Source organism: Myotis brandtii, unplaced genomic scaffold, assembly GCF_000412655.1.
Source record: "Myotis brandtii unplaced genomic scaffold, ASM41265v1 scaffold513, whole genome shotgun sequence".
NCBI classification, from domain to species: domain Eukaryota; kingdom Metazoa; phylum Chordata; class Mammalia; order Chiroptera; family Vespertilionidae; genus Myotis; species Myotis brandtii.
This window is the reverse complement of record NW_005369552.1, coordinates 4454332-4473894: the sequence shown is the minus strand read 5'-3', so window position 1 is coordinate 4473894 and position 19563 is coordinate 4454332. Positions and strand designations below refer to the sequence as shown.

The window sequence follows — 19563 nt, the reverse complement described above, 5'->3', positions numbered from 1 at the left end:
ACCAGGGAATATTATGCAGCAGTAAAAAAAGAAGAATCTCTTATCCTTTGAGACAGCATGGAGGGACCTGGAGAGTATTATGCTAAGTGAAATAAGTCAGTCAGAGAAAGACAAGTATCACATGATCTCACTCATAAGTGGAATCTAAGTAACAAAATATACCGATGAAAAGAATGGATCCAGAGACATGGAAGCATAAAACAGAGTGTGGAATCTCAGGGGGAAGGTGGGAGAGGGTGTTATCTTTCTTGGGCTCAGGTAAGGCATAGTAACAGCTCTGGAAGATCAGTCAGTAAGACACTCCCACTACAATAATCTTAAAAGGTCAGAACATCAGTACTTCCTTATACAACCATGTATAAAACACTTATTCTCATATTTGCAAACCACATGAAGTAATAAGTTCCCCAAATAGACTACTTCCTACAGCAGAAAATTATTAGTACTAAGAAAGATAATCTATATACAATTTATCGAGTCCCTAAAATGTATCCAGAATTCTCATCTTTAAAACAGTCATGGTGAAGGCCTGGGGAGCGGGCAAGAGGGGGATGGAAGGAGTGAATGGTGAAGAAAAGGGGAACATCTGTAATACTTTAAAAAATAAAGATGAATTTTTTAAAAGTCTATTAATTCCCTCATGTATTTGAGTAGTCCTTTCATGAAATGTTTTCTAGGCTCATGCATTTTTTTGAGTTTTGAGAAATATCTATCATCTATCATCTATCTATCTATCTATCTATCTATCTATCTATCTATCATTTATCTATCATATATATCAGGTAACTGTCATCACAGTCAAGATATAAAATATTTCCATCATTCCAAAAAAACCTCTTGTTCCTCTTTCTAGTCAGTCCTCTACTTCAACCCCAGAACCTACAACCCTTTGTCTAATTTTTACCTATAGTTTTGCCTTTTCCATGTGATATAAATGGAATCAAACCATATATATAGCCTTTTGTGTCTTGCTTCTTTCACTTTGCATAATGCTTTTGAGATGTTGCAATATCAGTAGTTTGTTCCTTTTTATTGAAGAGTTTTCCATTGTATCGATGCTTCATAATTTGTTTGGCCATTTACCAGCAGCTGAACATGAGCTGCTTTCCTACTTTTAGTGATTATGAATACAGCTGATATAAATATCCATATAAACCTTTTGAATTTAATTTCCTGAGGTGAAAATGTTGGATCATATGGTACATGTATGTTTAACCTTATAAGAAATTGCCAAGCTGTTTTCTAAAGTGGTTGTACCTTTTTTGCATTATCATAAAAACAGTGCGAAGTTGCAGTTGCTCTGTATCCTTCTTAGCACCTTTCACTTTAGTTTCCCTTGCTTTTCCCTAATGATTAATGATGTTGAACATCTTTTCAGGAACTTATTTGTCATTTCTACCTCTTTTTTTGGTTAAGAGGCTGTTCATTTTTCCCATTTAAAAAAACTGGGTGTTTTTGTTGTTGTTGTTGAATTGTGAGAGTTCTTTATAAATTTTGGATAGAAGTGCTTTATCAGATATGTTTTGCAAACGTTTTCTCCCAGTCTGACTCTACATTTTATTAACAGTGTCTTTTAAAGTGCAGACTTTTTTTTTATTTTGGTGATGTTCAATTTTTATCAACATTTCTTTTGTAACTTATGTTTTATTATGTCCTGAGAAAATTTTTGCTCACCCAAAGTTCACAAAGATCTTGTTTTTTTTTCTGGAAATTTTATAATGTATTTTACATTTAGGTTTATGTTTAATTTAAGTTAATTTTTGCTTACAGTGAAAATTATGGGACAAAGTTTATTATTTTCAAGTGGATATCCAGTTGTTCAGCACCATTTATTAGAGAGACTATCCTTTATCCACTAAGATAACTTGGAACCCTTGTTGAAAATCAACTGACCACATAAGTGTGGGTATGTTTTCGGATTTTTTATTCTGTTTCATTGGTCTTTACATTCATCCTTCCTCCAATACTACTACTGTAGCTTTATAGTAAATTTTGAAAGCAGGACATGCCAGTCCTCCAATTTCATTATTTTTTAAAATTATGTTGGTTATGCTAGTTCCTTATACTTTCCATATACATTTTAGAATCAACTTATTTATTTCTATAGGAAAAGCAGGATTATTATTGGAATTATGGTTTAGATTAATTTGGGAATAAATAACCTTGTATAATCTTAAATCTCTGAATTTACAAACAGTATTTCTCTTCCTTTATTTGTTATTTTTTATTTCTCTCAATGTTTTTTTAGTTTTCAGTATATAAATGTTGCACATATTTTGTTAGCTTTATTGCTAAGTATTTTGTTTTCATTGGTATTGTAAATTGTTCAATTTCCAATAGTTTTAACTGAAAATATAGAAATACATTAATTTTATATATTTATCTTATATCCTACAAACTTTCTAAAATATTTATTAGTTCTAGTAGGTTTTCTGTAGGTCCTTTGGTATTTTCTATATAGGTAATTATATTGTCAGTGAATAAAGACAGTTTTATTCCTTCCTTTCTAATATATATGCTTTTAGTTCTTTTTGCCACTGGCACTGGCTAGGACCTCTGGGTCCACATTATTTTAGATCAAAACAAAAATGAGAGAAATGGATGATCAAGAAACTCTTCTCACAGATGTGTAAATTCTTATGATGATGAGGGTGCACGAAAAAGTCCATTAGGATTGAACTAAGATAAACACTTACCTGGAAATCACCTAACTGCTGAGTGTGGAGCAATACTGATTTGCAGTGAGATAAACCTTTAGATCTTGGGTCTGTTCCACAAGCTACTTCCAAAACATATATAAGATACAATCTGGCCCGGAGGGAAAAATGGTGGCTGAATAGGCAGACGTGTACTGAGACTTATCTGGAGCAGATGGAATGAGCACCTAAATTGAATAACATCCATCTGGAATTGGTCAAGTAGCCACAGCTGGTGAGGCAATTCTCAGCCGAGAAGGGCAGAAACGCCTAGAGAACGGTAGGATCAGGAATCTGAGCTTGAGAGAGACGTGAGACCACTGGACTGAGAGGGTCAGAAGAAAGCTACATGGCACCAAGTCCGCATCCCTTGGGAACAGGCATAACATCCAACTGTGGAAGGAAGTCCACAGGGCTGCTGGCAGCAGGGGATTCTAGATCTAAGTCCTTAGCCATGAGAGGCTGAGCCCAGAAAGGCAACATGAAGAGCTGCCCAAGCCACATAGTGCCAGGAGGAGAGAAACTCACAGTCATGCAGTTGTTTTGCCTCTGTTTTGTCTTTACTTTTATTTGCTAAACCCAGTTCATAGGATCTTTCAAATACAAACTCTCACCCATGGCTGGGGAATAGGTGGAGGTGCGGATTTGTGGAGTCTGGGGAGAGGCTGTGGAGGAGAACAGGACAGGGAGAGGTGACCAGGAATCCAGCACTGAGACATTCCTGACCCTCTAAACCAGTGGTTCTCAACCTTGGCTGCACATTAGAATCACCTGGGAATCTTTTTAAAATCCTGATTTCTGGGCCTCATCCTCTGGAAATTCTGTTTCTTTGTTATGGGGTGGGGCCACAACATTAGTAACAAAGAAACAGTGCTCTAAACCTACACAGCCATTTTTCTCCTGAAGAGCCAGCCCCTCCCAGCAGCCTCAAGACAGCTAATACAGCCACACCCAGACTGCACCCTGAGCTGTACAAAGGAAACAGACTCTGAATAGCCTCAAAGAGCCCTAAGGGACTGGGTTGTAAAGGGGTGTTCAGTCCTGAAAAGCAATACAGCACCACCCCCACCTAAAGCCCTATCAGAAACAGACACTTGAGATATTAAGATTGACAGCAGGCAGACAGGCTAAGTGGGCAGATTAGTCCCACCTGCTTGCAGCCAAGGCTGCGGAGAGAGGCCCAAACAAAGGAGCAGTGGATTACTTGGAACTTTAACACGGTGCTGACTACCTAACAGAAAACTGAGAAGTGGCAGACAGAAGAGTTGGGGTCTTAAACCAGACCCCATGGGGAATTAAAACTCAGCTGAAGTGAATGACATTTCACTTTTTTTTTTAATCTTTTATTAAAAAATATTTTTTTTATTTTTTATTCTTTTTCTTCATTCTAGTTTTATTTTTTAATTGTTATTTTTTTAATTTTTCCCCACCCTTTTCTTCCTCAGTTCTCCCTCTTTCATCCTGTTTTCCCTTCTCCTGTTCCTACTTTAGTTTTTCTCTTTCCTTTCTTTTTACCCCTTGTTAAAAATTGATCTTCTTTATCTGCTTTACTGATGTGTTATTATTATCGTAGTCTCTGTTGGCTTACTCATATATCTAATTTTCTTTCCCCTGCTCCAAGTCCACACACCCTTCTCCTTTCTCTTTCTTTGCTAGTTAATTTTTTATGCTTGTTTTTCCTCTCCTCTCTTGCTCTCCTCTTATCCTAATTGTTTAATTAGTTTCATTCAATAAACTCAAACCTACCTGCTCTCTCTTCTATTCTCCTTTTCAAAAAATGGATGAATAAATTAATAGATAAATTTTAAAAATGTATACACTTTGTTGTTTTATTTTTTTTAACATTTTTTTCTTTTTCTTTTCTTCTTATCCACTTATTCACTTTCTACCTCCTCTATACTGAACTGTTGTCCTTCCCGTATTCATTCAATTCCTTGACCTTACTTTTTTGTAACATATATATTTTATTGATTTTTTACAGAGAGGAAGAGAGAGGGACAGAGAGTTAGAAACATCGATGATGAGAGAGAAACATCGATCAGCTGCCTCCTGCATGCCTCCTACTGGGGATGTGCCCCCAATCAAGGTACATGCCCTTGACTGGAATCGAACCTGGGACCCTTCAGTCTGCAGGCCGACACTCTATCCACTCAGCCAAACTGGTTAGGGCATCCTTGACCTTACTTTCTGTATATAAGCTCTGACTCTACAGATTCTGTCTCCCCTTTTTTGGGGTGTTTGTTGTTTGCATTTTTTTGGTTTATCAGTTATGTGGTGTTTTCTCCCCATATATATTTCTTCTTCTTTTCTTTCTTACCTTTTTTTTCTTTTCTAAATATCATTTTTGCTCTCTTTTCTCTCTCCTAATTTTCTTTTCTCTGGTGGTCACTTTTATTAGGGTTATCAGTGTCGTGAGTACATTTGTGTTTCGTTCCCTCTGTGTTGTGTCTTGTCGACTTGTATTTTGTCCTGTTCAGTCAACATGGTAGAGAGCAAGCCACATAACCAGATACCCTGAGAAGAGACTCCATCCACGAACGTGACAATAACACTGAAGACCCAACTACACCATGAGAACCCAAATATCCCAAGTAGGGGCCATCCCTAGAATAACCAACCCAGAAGACTGGAGAGACTGCACCACTGGGCCCACAAAACATCTACTATATAAGACAAACTCAAAAAATCTGGGTGGCATAGCAGTTTGATACATAGAAACAATCACAAAGGAACAGCAAAAATGGGGAGACAAAAGAACAACCCCCATATGAAAGAAAAGGAGGAATCACCTGAAGAGGAAAAAAATGAAATGGAGGCAAGCAAGTTTTTCAGAGAAAGAATTCAGAGCTTCCCAGGTTCGATTCTGGTCAAGGGCACCAAAAAAAGAGAATTCAGAGCAATGGTTATAAGGATGCTTTAAAGGATGGAAGACAAATTCAACAACATGTGTAAGAATCAAGAGGAAATGAAGAATGACATAGCTGCAATAATGAACACAATGGAAAGTTTCAATAGTAGACTGGAAGAAGCTGAGAACAGCATCAGCGAGTTAAAAGACAAGGTAGGAAAAAACACACAGAAGCAGAGGAGCAACTGAAAAAAAAACTTAAAAAGCAGGAGGAGAGCTTAAGGGAGCTTTGAGACAACATGAAACAAAACAACATCTGCATGCTATTAAACAATGATTGGGTTACCAAGGAGATCAAAGAAGAAATAAAAAGCATCCTGGAAACAAATGGCAATGAAAACACAACAATCCAAAATCTATGGGATACAGTGAAAGCAGTCCTGAGAGGAAAGTTCATAGCATTACAGGTCTATCAGAAAACAAGAAAAAATGGTCATAAATTATTTAACCCTACAACTTAAAGAACTAGGAAGAAAGCAACAAGAAAAGCCCAGAGTAAGCAGAAAGAAGGAAATAATAAAGATCAGAGTGGAAATAAATGACATAGAGACAAAAACAAACAAACAAACAAACAAAAAAAACCCAACAACAATAACACAAAAGATCAATAAAACCAAGAGCTGGTTCTTGTAAAGAATAAATGAGATTGATGAACCTCTAGCCAGGCTCATGAAGAAACAAAGAGAGAGGACCCAAATAAACAAAATCAGAAATGAAAGAGTTGAAGTAACAACCAACCCCACAGACACACAAAAGATTATAAAAAAAATATTACTAACAACTCTACTCCAACAAACTGGACAACCAAGACAAAATGGACATTTTCCTAGAAAAATAAAATCTTCCAAAACTCAACAGGAAGAATAAAAAACCTGAGTAGGACAATAACTACTGAGGAAATTGAAGCAGTAATCAAAAAACCTCCAGTAAACAAAAGCCCTGGACAGGATGGCTTCACATGGGAGTTTTATCAAACATAAAAGAACTAAAACCTATCCTTCTCAGACTACTCCAAAAAATTCTTGAGGAAGTCACACTTCCAAGCTCTTTCTATGAAGCCAGCATTACCCTAATCCCCAAACCAGATAAGGACACTACAAAGAAAGAAAATTATAGGCCAATATCCCTGATGAACACAGATATTAAAATCCTAAACAAAATTCTAGCAAATTGGATCCAGTATTACATTAGAAAAATCATACACCATGACCAAGTGGGATTTATTCCGGGGACGCAAGGCTGGTACAATATCCACAAATCAACAAACATACATCATATAAACAAATTGAGAGACAAAAATCACATAATTATATCAATTGATGCAGAAAAAGCATTTGAAAAAATCCAACACCCTTTCTTGATAAAAATTCTCAGCAAAGTGGGAATAAAGGGATCATACCTCAACATAATAAGAGCCTTATATGACAGACCTACAGCCAACATCATACTCAATGGGCAAAAACTAAAACCATTTCCCCTAAGAACACTAACAAGACAGGGATGCCCACTTTCACCACTCCTGTTTGACACAGTACTGGAAATGCTAGCCATAACAATCAGACAAGAAAAAGAAATAAAAGGCATCCAAATTGGAAAAGAAGTAAAACTGTCATTATTTGCAGATGACATGATATTGTACATAGAAAACCCTAAAGATGCCATAAAAACATGAATTTGGCAATGTAGCAGGATACAAAATTAACACCCAGAAATCTATGGCTTTTTTAATACACCAATAATGAACTCATAGAAAGAGAAACTAAAAAAAAAAAAAATCCCATTTACCATTGTAACAAAAAATTTAGATACCTAGGAATAAACTTAACTAAGGACGGAAAAGACCTATACTTGGAAAACTACAGGATGTTGAAAAAAGAGATAGAGGAAAACATAAACAAATGGAAGAATATACCGTGTTCATGGATTGGTAGAATCAACATCATTAAAATGTCCAAACTACCCAAAGCAATCTATAGATTCAATTAAACCCCTATTAAAATACCAACTGCATATTTCACAGTCCTAGAACAAACTCTCCAAAAATTCATATGGGATAAAAAAAAAAGACCCTGAATAGCTGCAGCAACCCTGAGAAAGGAGAACAAAGTTGGAGGGTCACAGTATCAGATATTAAACTATATTACAAAGCCACTGTTATCAAAATGGCCTGGCACAGGCACAGGCACAGGAACAGACATATAGACCAATGGAAAAGAACAGAGAATTCAGAAATCAATCCAAGTCATTATGCTCAATTAATATCTGACAAAGGAGGCAAAAACATACAATGGAGTCAAGACAGTCTTCAATAAATGGTGTTGGGAAAATTGGACAGATACATGAAAAAAAAATGAAACCAGAACACCACCTTACACCATACACAAAAATAAACTCAAAATGGATAAAGGACTTAAACATAAGATGGGAAACCATAAAAATCATAGTAGCCGTAAGCAGCAAAATAGCAGACAGCTGTCATAGCAGTATCTTACCAATATAGCTCCTAGGGCAATGGAAACTAAGGAGAAAATAAGCAAATGGGACTGCATCAAAATAAAAAGCTTCTGCACAGCAAAATAAACCATAAAAACAACAAGAAAGCCCACTGCATAGGAGAACATATTCGCCAATGTTATCTCCAATAGGGTTTAATCTCCAAAATTTATAGGTAACTCATACAATTTAACAAAAGGAAGATGAACAATCCAATTAAAAAATGGGAAAAGGACCTAAATAGACACTTTTAAAAAGAGGATATGCAGAAGGCCAAGAGACATATGAAAACATGCTCAAAGTCACTAATAATCTGAGAGATGCAAATCAAAACAACAACGAAGTATCATCTCACACCTGTCAGAATGGCTATCATCAACAAATGAACCAATGACAAGTGCTGCTGAGGATGTGGACAAATAGGAACCCTCATGCATTGCTGGTGGGAATGCAGACTGGTGCAACCACTGTGGAAAACAGTATGGAGTTTCCTTAAAAAATTAAAAATGGAACTCCCATTTGACCCAGTAATCCCACTTCTAGGAATATATACCAAGTAATCACAAACACCAATCAGAAAGAATATATGCACCCCTATGTTCATAGCAGCACAATTTACAATAGCTAAGATTTGGAAAAACCTAAGTGCCCATTGGCAGATGAGTGGATTAAAAACCTGTGGTACATCTACACAATGGAATACTACGCTGCTGTAAAAAAGAAGGAACTCTTACCATTTGAAACAGCATGGATCAGTGGTTCTCAGCCTTCCTAATGCCACGACCCTTTACTACAGTTCCTCATGTTGTGGTGACCCCCAAACATAAAATTATTTTTGTTGCCACTTCACAACTGTAATTTTGCTACTGTTATGAATCGTAATGTAAATATCTGATATGCAGGATGTATTTTCAGGGGTCACGACCCACAGGTTGAGAACTACTGGCATGGATGGACCTGGAGAGCATCATGCTAAGTGAAATAAGCCAGTCGGAGACAGATAAATATCACATGATCTCACTCATTTGTGGAATATAATGAACAACATAAACTGTTGAGCAAAAATAGAGCCAGAGGCATAGATGCAATGAACAGACTATCCAACTGAAGAGGGAAAGTAGGGGAAGGGGGGAGGGTAAGAGATCAACCAAAGGACTTGTATGCATGCATATGAACATAACCAATTGACACAGACAGTAGGGGGGTGAAGGCATGTGCTGGGAGGTGAGAGCAGCCAGGGAGAAGTCAATGGGGGTAAAAGGAGAGTTATGTAATACATTAAATAATAAAGAATTTTTTAAAAAAGACACAATCTGGATTTGTTTCCTGAGAAACTGTGCCCTACAACATACTCCATCAAATGTATGCCATCTTCTTCATAGACTATCCTCATCCTCGTATGTTTTATTGAGTGGGGTCACAGATGTGTCTTTGAGATTCTAATTACAGCTACTGACAAACTAAACTTTTCTGTATTACTATAAAATCAAGAGAAATAGAAGATACTCAAATATTCCCTATTTTTGGTAGTTAAAAAAACACCATTATTTCAAATGCTCTGCACAGAGATGCTAACTTATTAATCATTGATTGGATGAGGAGTTTGAGAGAAGAACCAAGGGTAAAGTTTCTAGATGGTGATAATGATTAAAGACTTTCAACATGTTCCTTTCAGACAAATAACCCAGTAATTCTGAGAACTGATTGTTAAAGATGAACCATGACTCCTAAAAGGTGAAAAATATTTTGAGAACCTTCCTTCAAGAGAAGACTCTTCACTAATTGTGGTCTGAGCCTCAAGCTAACCCAAATGCCATGGATTTATACTGGCTTTGTCCCCCTCCAATTGGCCCATGAACCCCAGCTGCAGCCATTTCAGAAGCCTGTGATGTCAATAGACACCAGAAAGAAACTCCTTTGGGAATTTCTATAGCTGTCCCTATATGTGTATGTGACAACCTTATCACCAAGAAGAGAATCCAGGCTGTGGGGGGAAGAAGCATGAAGACACCAGGAGACCTAGGCTCCCTCTGCTACTAACCAGCTGCTTATTTGGAGCCCCTGGATCTCCTTTCACACTGAAGAACTGTGATATTATGCTACTACAAACTTGAGAGAAGAAAGTATTTTGTCCATTGTACTTGTGGATGAGCTGAAGTGCAGAGAGGTAAATGTCATATAGCTGGTAAAAGTGGTAGCTCCCGTGGCAAGTGGCAAATCCCGCTCCGCTGACTGCCAGTCCAGTGCTCTTTCTACAGTCTGATAGGAAAGGGCTACACAGAGGCAGCTTGTGAGGCATATTTCCATTGGCCAATGTGTTTTTAAAAGTTTAAAGCAGAATGCACTTGTCATTTGCACAGGCCCATCGCTCCACATCCTGTATCATGCCCACTGTATCCTCATTTCCATGACTGCCTAGCCCTGAGTTGTGATGCTGTTACAGAAACAAATATTCATACATCATTTATTTAATCTCACTAGATTTTAGTACTTTATTATATATTTTTATATATTATATATTTTTTTTGTTTTATCACTTCTCAATGTTCAACTAGTTAACCTGCACCAAGATAATTACAAGTAAATGCACTGACTTTAAAAAAATAAAACAACTGGCCTTGTGGTGAGAGATTATCTTGGGGGCGTGGTGTGCTCTATTATACACGGTCAGAATCTGGTAGCATACCAACCTTTCATCGTTCTAAGTCTATTCATCTAAAATCTTACTTCTCAAATGCCATCATTTGTACTATTTAGCCAAGTAACATGGACAGGAACACATGGAAGACTTTTGGAGACGATGTCCTTCACCCATTCTCCAGAGTTACAAAGGTGTGGCTCTGTCAAGGCCCACACTGTTAGAGGAACAGAAAGTGATCACTCATACCTCCGGGTTGAGACTGAAAGCTTTTGCTGGCTTTCCCACACAAAGAAAATCAAAAATGATTTCTTTCATTGCAAAATCTAAACGTTCCTGTAGTGAAAAAGAGAAAACAAAACAAATGAAAAAGTGTTAAGATACAAATTAAACATGAAATATCTACTTTCTTCATATGTACCAAACAGGTGGCTACTACGAGTAGAAGTCCTGCTCAGTGTCACGGATCACTCCCTGAGGAAGAACATGCCCACTGAATTTTGGTGGAGCTGCTTCTGTTTTTGCGTAATGCACAGGGATGCTCTCATTATAATGCAATTATGAGCAATTATATGTAATATATACAATTATTCCCCAAAGCACAGAATGACTAATAACCCAAAAACAACAGAAAAATAAAAGCACTTGACGTCTCTGGGCTTGGGCTCAACTTTTCCTGCTTGTTTTGCAAATGCTGACACCTTCTTGAAATTCAGTTTAAAATGTATTGTTTAAAAGCCACTGCAAAATAAGCATTTTCTTCTACTCTCTAGCATTTCAAATTCTTTGACTCATATTACAACAGATAATTCTACAAGTGAAATGAATAATCAACAAATAAGATATGTCAAGGTTACTTAAATGAGAAGGTTGAAGCCAGATTCTAATAATTTGGGACAGTGGCTATGAAGATATGACAGGTTTATTTTATAAAACCTATTCCAGAATAATTGAAGCCTATCCTCAGCCACATGATAACTACATGCAGAAAGGTTACATTAATTCATCTGCCTGCCAAGCAAGTAATATCCTTTCCCTAAGTACCAATATTACAGAGGCATTTCACTGTGCCAATCACACAGAGAGATACATTAAACTAGAGGCCTGATGTACAAAATTCGTGCAAGTGTAGGCCTTCCTTCCTCCTGGCTGCTGGCACCAGCTTCCCTCTGGCACCCAGGACCCGGGCTGGCTTTCCTCTGGCCTCCCACAGGCACCTGGGACTGGGCTGGCTTCCCTCTGGCCCCGGCTTTGTCCGGAAGTACGTCTGGTCTAATTAGCATATTACCCTTTTATTATTATAGATAGTAACAATTAAACCTATGTCTTCATATCAATGTCAATTGTGTTTCAACAGTATTTTCATACCTATTATTTCCCTTTATCCACTCAACATTCTAGGTATAACAGGCAAGCATTCTCACTCACATTTTACAGATAAAGAAACAGAGAAAAAAGATGTTCTCTGACTTGTTCAGGGGTATAGAGCTGGCTCGAGGCACAGACTGAGATGGAATAATTGTCTTTTCATATTCCTTTGTAAATCACAAAGTTGGAGTAAAACTTTGTGATTTACTCACAAAGTGAATTATAAAGTAAAAATCTTAGGTCTAAATAGTAAATTAAACACTAAAAACTATGTTTAATATTATTGGTGCCAGTTTTTAAGTAATTTAATACATGTAAAATACTTAGAACTGTTCTTAGCAAAGAGTGAGTGCTTGATAAATGCTAATATTCCTATTACATTCTTCTTTTTCACAGAATGAAACTTTCAGCATTATTCTTTACTCATCAAGTTTCACTAAATTAGCTTCTTTTGGTTTCCTCTAAACATCAGACTTGTTTGTTTCCTCCTGATTTGCATAATCCAGAGCAGAGAATCATGGGGGGGAAAAAAGCCAGAGACTATGAGTTAAGAGACACCTTTACTAACATGCTCTAGGACCTTAGGTGAATCACTTAAACTTTGTCTCTGTTCCTTCATGAGTCACATGCTGAAAGCACTCTACATTCCCATGTCACAATTTGTTTTGAGGCAAAAGTCACCAGCTGTGTGTGAAAACACTTATAAACCCATTCTGAAAAGTCAATACACGTGAGCTAATTTACACACCTCATCTGTTAGTACATCCTAAGAAGGAGACTGGCTACGTAAAGATAACTAGAAGACACACTCCAGAAGCTTGTCCATTACCTGGGCAATGAATTGAATAATTTTCACAAAGATGTTCAGAGGCATATCCCTTGGCACCACACCACGAGACCCTTTGGGGAAAAGTGTTGTGATGATGGTTATAAGACGGCTGAAAGATAAGGGAAGAAAGAGAAAACAAGTAAGATTGGCTGAGGTCCAGTTCTTCAAGGGAAAATAGCAGATGTTTCACCTTATCTTAGTATTAGACAAAATTCAGAAAAAGAAAACAAACCACTTTATCCCTTTCCATTAGCATAATTGCTCTATAAAAATGTTTCTGGAAAAACTAAGGACAGTTGGAAAATTGTAGCCATTTCTTTTTTAATGTGACAAATACATTCCTGGACATGGAACTTGGCTGTCCCGGTTGAGACTGCAGTTTCTGTCACGGCTGCTGAGCCAATAACTAAGGACTTAGATCTTGCAGGAACTGTCAGCTTCCAATTGGGTTAGTGTAGGTAGGCCAGCTCCTTACCTCTGAGTAGCTGTGTTGCTTTCACATTTAATTCGAATCATGTAAACCCAAAGTAATCTGTACAGAGATTCCAGTGCAACTCGAGCCATCTTGGGGTCTTTATTCTACAACAGAAACCAAGATGTAAGATTGCAGAGTAAATGGTGACATATGAAGATTATTCTTTTCTCAATGCCTGGAAATGAAGAGCCCATACAAGGGACACCGCATAATCGGGGACTTGTAGGGTCTTCGCCTCTTGGTGTCCATTGGGTAAATCATCTATGAGGAGGGATCCAAATAGCCTAGAGGGTGGGACAGAGTAGTTCCGGGGGAAGGCATGTCATTCTCTCCTTTGCCAAACGAAAACTTGAGATTGCCTTTTTTTCTTGAGAACCAATATATTCTTTTTATTGCTGTTATGCCCTTGTCAACATTATTATTGCTTTGATTCCTCAAACCCCACCCCCATCTAATTACCCTTAAACATTTATTGAAGCTAATATACAGTCAGGCACTGTGCTAGAACCTGGGAGGTAGATATAAAAGATCCTTTTCCTGAGGTATTCCCAATCTATAGGAGCTGGGAGACACATAATAAAGCAATCAAGATCGAAGACAGTGTGAAAAGCTGATAGGGATAGGAGTTAGAAGAAGAGAAGGGGAACCTGTGGTAAACTCAAGGACACAGGAACTGTCAGCTTCCAATTGGGTTAGTGTAGGTAGTAATAAAACAAAACATCCTCTCACTGGCTGAGGGATGTGGCTACCATGGACTCAGTGATGTGATTACCGTTAACCCAGGCCAGCTCCTTACCTCTGAGTAGCTGTGTTGCTTTCACATTTAATTCGAATCATGTAAACCCAAAGTAATCTGTACAGAGATTCCAGTGCAACTCGAGCCATCTTGGGGTCTTTATTCTACAACAGAAACCAAGATGTAAGATTGCAGAGTAAATGGTGACATATGAAGATTATTCTTTTCTCAATGCCTGGAAATGAAGAGCCCCTACAAGGGACACCGCATAATCGGGGACTTGTAGGGTCTTTGCCTCTTGGTGTCCATTGGGTAAATCATCTATGAGGAGGGATCCAAATAGCCTAGAGGGTGGGACAGAGTAGTTCCGGGGGAAGGCATGTCATTCTCTCCTTTGCCAAACGAAAACTTGAGATTGCCTTTTTTTCTCCAGTACCAGGGAGTTCATTCTCCTAGCACCAAGAGGAGAACCAATCTATTCTTTCTATTGCTGTTATGCCCTTGTCAACATTGTTATTGCTTTGATTCCTCAAACCCCACCCCCATCTAATTACCCTTAAACATTTATTGAAGCTAATATACAGTCAGGCACTGCTAGAACCTAGCCATTTCTTTTTTAATGTGACAAATACATTCCTGGACATGGAACTTGGCTGTCCCGGTTGAGACTGCAGTTTCTGTCACGGCTGCTGAGCCAATAACTAAGGACTTAGATCTTGCAGGAACTGTCAGCTTCCAATTGGGTTAGTGTAGGTAGGCCAGCTCCTTACCTCTGAGTAGCTGTGTTGCTTTCACATTTAATTCGAATCATGTAAACCCAAAGTAATCTGTACAGAGATTCCAGTGCAACTCGAGCCATCTTGGGGTCTTTATTCTACAACAGAAACCAAGATGTAAGATTGCAGAGTAAATGGTGACATATGAAGATTATTCTTTTCTCAATGCCTGGAAATGAAGAGCCCCTACAAGGGACACCGCATAATCGGGGACTTGTAGGGTCTTTGCCTCTTGGTGTCCATTGGGTAAATCATCTATGAGGAGGGATCCAAATAGCCTAGAGGGTGGGACAGAGTAGTTCCGGGGGAAGGCATGTCATTCTCTCCTTTGCCAAACGAAAACTTGAGATTGCCTTTTTTTCTTGAGAACCAATATATTCTTTTTATTGCTGTTATGCCCTTGTCAACATTATTATTGCTTTGATTCCTCAAACCCCACCCCCATCTAATTACCCTTAAACATTTATTGAAGCTAATATACAGTCAGGCACTGTGCTAGAACCTGGGAGGTAGATATAAAAGATCCTTTTCCTGAGGTATTCCCAATCTATAGGAGCTTGGAGATAGATAATAAAGCAATCAACAAGATCGAAGACAGTGTGAAAAGCTGATAAGGATAGGAGTTAGAGGAAGAGAAGGGGAACCTGTGGTAAACTCAAGGACCGAGGTCAGGAACAGTTCTCATGGGTGGCCTGAAACTCAAGTGAAATTTAATCCATTTACCTACTCTGGGCCAGTTACTGCACTTGGCACTAGAAATCTTGAATGGTATAAAAAGCAATGGGAGCCTGGCCAGAGTGGCTCAGTGGCCAGGAGATCACAGTTCAATTCCGGGCCAGGGCACATGCCCGTGTTGCGGGCTTGATCCCCATTGGGGGGGAGGGGGTGCAGGAGGCAGCCGATCAATGATTCTCTCTCATCATTGATGTTACTATCTCTCCTCCTCCCTTCCTCTCTGAAATTAATAAAAATATATTTTAAAAAAATAATGGGAAGGGAGAATACTTTAGGCAGAGGCAACAGCACATGGAAGCTAGGAGAGCTATGCCAGTGCATGGGAACAAGTGAGGGAGCAGTGGTCAGTGAGGCTCAAGAGGAAGGCAGGAGTCCCACGAGGGATCCTACATGCCATACTAAGTAAGGGAACAGAGTTCTCATGATGATAACAGGAAGCCACTACAATCGAGGAGACATGTAAGAAGTCCTGTCTGCTGTGTAGGAAACAGAAACAAGGCAAGGAAACCAGCTATAGCACAGCTACCAGCTTTCAGGCAATAACACATCAGCCAGAGAGGAGGAAACTGAGCCCCTCTGTGCTCTCCTATCTTATTATATTCCTTTCTATTTAAAAAACATGGATTAAGTGGTTCCCAGTGCCTATGGTATCAAGTTAACATTTCTTGACATGGCATACCTGACCAGCCAATACGTGGCTCTAACCTACCTTTCCTACCTCCCTCTTGTATTCTCCCACAAGCTCCCTAAACCTTAGGTAGGCTATATTCATCCATTTCCATTTCAGGAGATGGCTTCCCTACTCCCACCCCTGAGTCCTTCCTTTCTATCCGATGAACCATATCTCTGTATAGTCTACTTGTGCAGGCTTTCTGTTTTACCTCCGTGTCCTGAAACCCATCCCATTAAAACTGTTCCCTCCTGAGTATCCCCTGACAAACAAACCTCTAGTAGAGCCCTTCAACTTCATGTTTAGACATCTGGAAAAGGGGGCATTTTTACCCTGGACATCTATTGGAATTCCGACCATTTTTTAGGGGATTGATATACTTGCTAAACAGTCTTTAAATATCCCTCAACTTCTTATAGGTCTTTGCTTTTACATTACTACTGTTTCCTTATTCCTCCATTTATCTTGTCATAATTCTTTTAGCTGGTTTATTCTTTTTAAAAAATATATTTCTTTATTAATTTCAGAAAGGAAGGGAGACAGAGAGATAGAAACATCAATGATGAGAGAGAACCACTGATCAGCTGCCTCCTACACGCCCCCTACTGGGGATCAAGCCTGCAACCCCGGGCCGGAATCGAACCTGGGACCCTTCAGTTCACAGGCGACGCTCTGAGCCAAGCTGGCTAGGGTTAGTGGTTTTATTCTTAGGGCAGATAATTCAGGCACTGATTTTTTGTAGAATTCATAATTATTTAAAAGTTAAAATAAAATTTATCTTTAAACTATTTACTGAATAAAGATGAATCAGGTAAAGATTGGAACGATTATAGGGAGTAGTTTTTTAGATTTAGAAAAGATAGTTCTTATGTCTACATAGTCTTAAAATAAGTTTTTAGTGTGATCACTATCATAAGATTCTAAGTTTCTATATGCATTTTGCTCTGTCTCTGGATTCTTTTCAGTTCGATTAGTCTGTCTATTAATGTGGTAATATCGCACCATTTTAATTTTTGAGGTTTATAATGTGTTCTATTATCTGGTATGGCTTAGTCTTCCACTATCCACTGCTTTATTTTTCTTTTAATTTTATTTTTAGGCTTGACCAAGATATTGCTCTATGTTTATTCTTCCAAATACACTTTACAACTACTTTTCTAGCTCCAGGAGAAAAAAGTCTCAATTTTTTAGATGCATGCTTTCTACATAAACGATGATCTTTTTTTTTTTTTTTGCCTGTAGTTAAAACAGGTATGGTATACTTTGTAATTTGTCAAATGTCTTGGTGACATAAACAAACTTTAAGTAAACTATCAAACTACTAAAGTTGCATTTAAAATACGCCATCATTTAAAAAGTCTGGAAATTCTAATTATCCTTCCTCCAATCAGTGCAAATCAGCCAACGTGTATGATGTGCTTACCTAGTAGTTAAAAACAGACTCTTGACACACACTGCCTGCATTTGAATATTCCCCACTCTGCAATTTATTAGCAGTGTGGCCAACTTCAAGGAAGCTCCTAATTTCTCTGGGCCTGATTTCCTACATGAAATGCAGACGAGAATCCCATCTGCCTCACAGGAGTGGTATGAGAATTAAACGAATTAATGCACATAAGGTATTGAGCACTGTTCTTGTCCACAGTAAAGATTATTATGTACAAGGCACCAGGGCCCAGCAGCAAAGAGGGAGGTGTAGGCCCTGATTTCTGGGAGCTTCCATTCTAGTGGAAATGTCTCCTCTGTTGTGAACTTCCCTCTATTGATATATAAGTATTTTATATGTGTTTTGTATATCATTCAGAATTCTCTCCTATGCCTTATCGCATATTGTGAATCATGATGGGGTAGGAAAAATATCATCACTGAAGAGCCTAACTGGCATCTCTTGTTTAAACGACTTTCTGTCTTCTGTTTAACCTCAACTTCCTTTATACTATATTCCTGTCCCCCTTCCTCACAGTTATCTTTTTGGTGTGTCTTCTTGTGGCCAATGTTCTTTCACTATTATGAATATGTTGAGATGGTCTATTTTGCTCCCATAAAGACTGAAGAGCAAAGTGGTAGACTTAAGGTTTTAGTCTGTTTTACAAATGGATCCTGTACTGGTAACTGATACTTTAGCATTTCAAGATGATATCATTGATGGCTCTGACTGCCCCCCTAAAGTGGTTTCCTTGCCTATTTCCCATTCTTGGCACTGTCAAATGATATCCTTAAACCACAGACATGGTTGTTAACTTCCCTGCATTTAAAGTCCTTAAGTGGCTTCTAATTACCTCCTGGACAATGTTCAAATTCCACGGGGCCTTTGGTGACCTGGCTCCCCCATGACCACCCTTGCCTTTACCTCGGGCTGGTGCATCCTGTGCTGTACCATCCCTTCTACAACTCCCTGAGTGCCTGGAGTGCCTTCCTATCCTGGTCTACTTGGAACATTCTATCTCTCTGGCAAGACTCAGTGAGGTGTGGCTCCCTCTGTTACGTTTCCCTATCCCTCTACTCCCTCCTCCCCAGAAAGACTGCCAAGTGCCCCTGATTCCTGGCTTCTAGAATGTTGGTCTATACCTTTACTTTTCTGTGAGGTCTGGACTGTGAGCTCCAGGGACTCTGAGTTGCTCATCATTGGGTTCCCAGTGACTGCCATAGAGCAGATTATTAATAAACACTGAATTTTAAAAAGCAAATTGTGAGTAGTAGCTAAAGCAAAATTTGATGCATAAGCAAGATTTCTTTCTATAGAGCCTATGCAGAGGCAACCCTTGGTGTGTGGCCAAAGCTAACTTATGTGATACTAGAGGCCCGGGGCACGGATTCGTGCACTGGTGGGGGGGTCCCTTGGCCTGGCCTGCAGAGATAGGCCAAAACCGGCAGTCCAACATCCCCCGAGGGATGTAGTAGTCCTCCAAGAGGCAGGTAGCCGGGGAGGAGCCCGAGCCTGGGCTGGGCTCCATGCAGCTCCCGCTCATCCTGGCTCCGCTGTACCTGCTGCTGCTGCCACTTGGTAGGCTAGCTGCCGCTTTGCTGTGGTCTCTGTGTGCCCATCCTAGGGCGATACCGGCGCGCCCATGACTGAGAAGTGGCTGCGGGCTTGTGCCCAATCAGTCCTGATTCCAGTCTCAATTACAGTCCCGGTCTGGATGGGGGAGGGGTGCGCAGGGGGAGTGTCTGCAGGAGAGGCTCACACCACCGCAGCTGTGCTCGCCAGCCATGAGCCCAGCGTCTGGTGCCCGTTGATC

The 19563-nt window shown here is 39.1% G+C and overlaps 1 protein-coding gene across 2 annotated transcripts in view; it reads right to left on the bottom strand.

The window, feature by feature from the left end:
• FRY (furry homolog (Drosophila)) overlaps window positions 1-19563 on the bottom strand; it is a 306328-nt gene that overhangs the window by 66991 nt on the left and 219774 nt on the right. For both annotated transcript variants that reach the window (XM_014548562.1, XM_005877266.2), the window contains exons 12-14: window positions 14914-15017; window positions 12933-13041; window positions 10985-11071 (exon numbers count right to left, since the gene is read on the bottom strand). In XM_014548562.1, the coding sequence (XP_014404048.1) occupies window positions 10985-11071; window positions 12933-13041; window positions 14914-15017 (300 nt within the window). The remainder of the gene's footprint in view (window positions 1-10984; window positions 11072-12932; window positions 13042-14913; window positions 15018-19563) is intronic.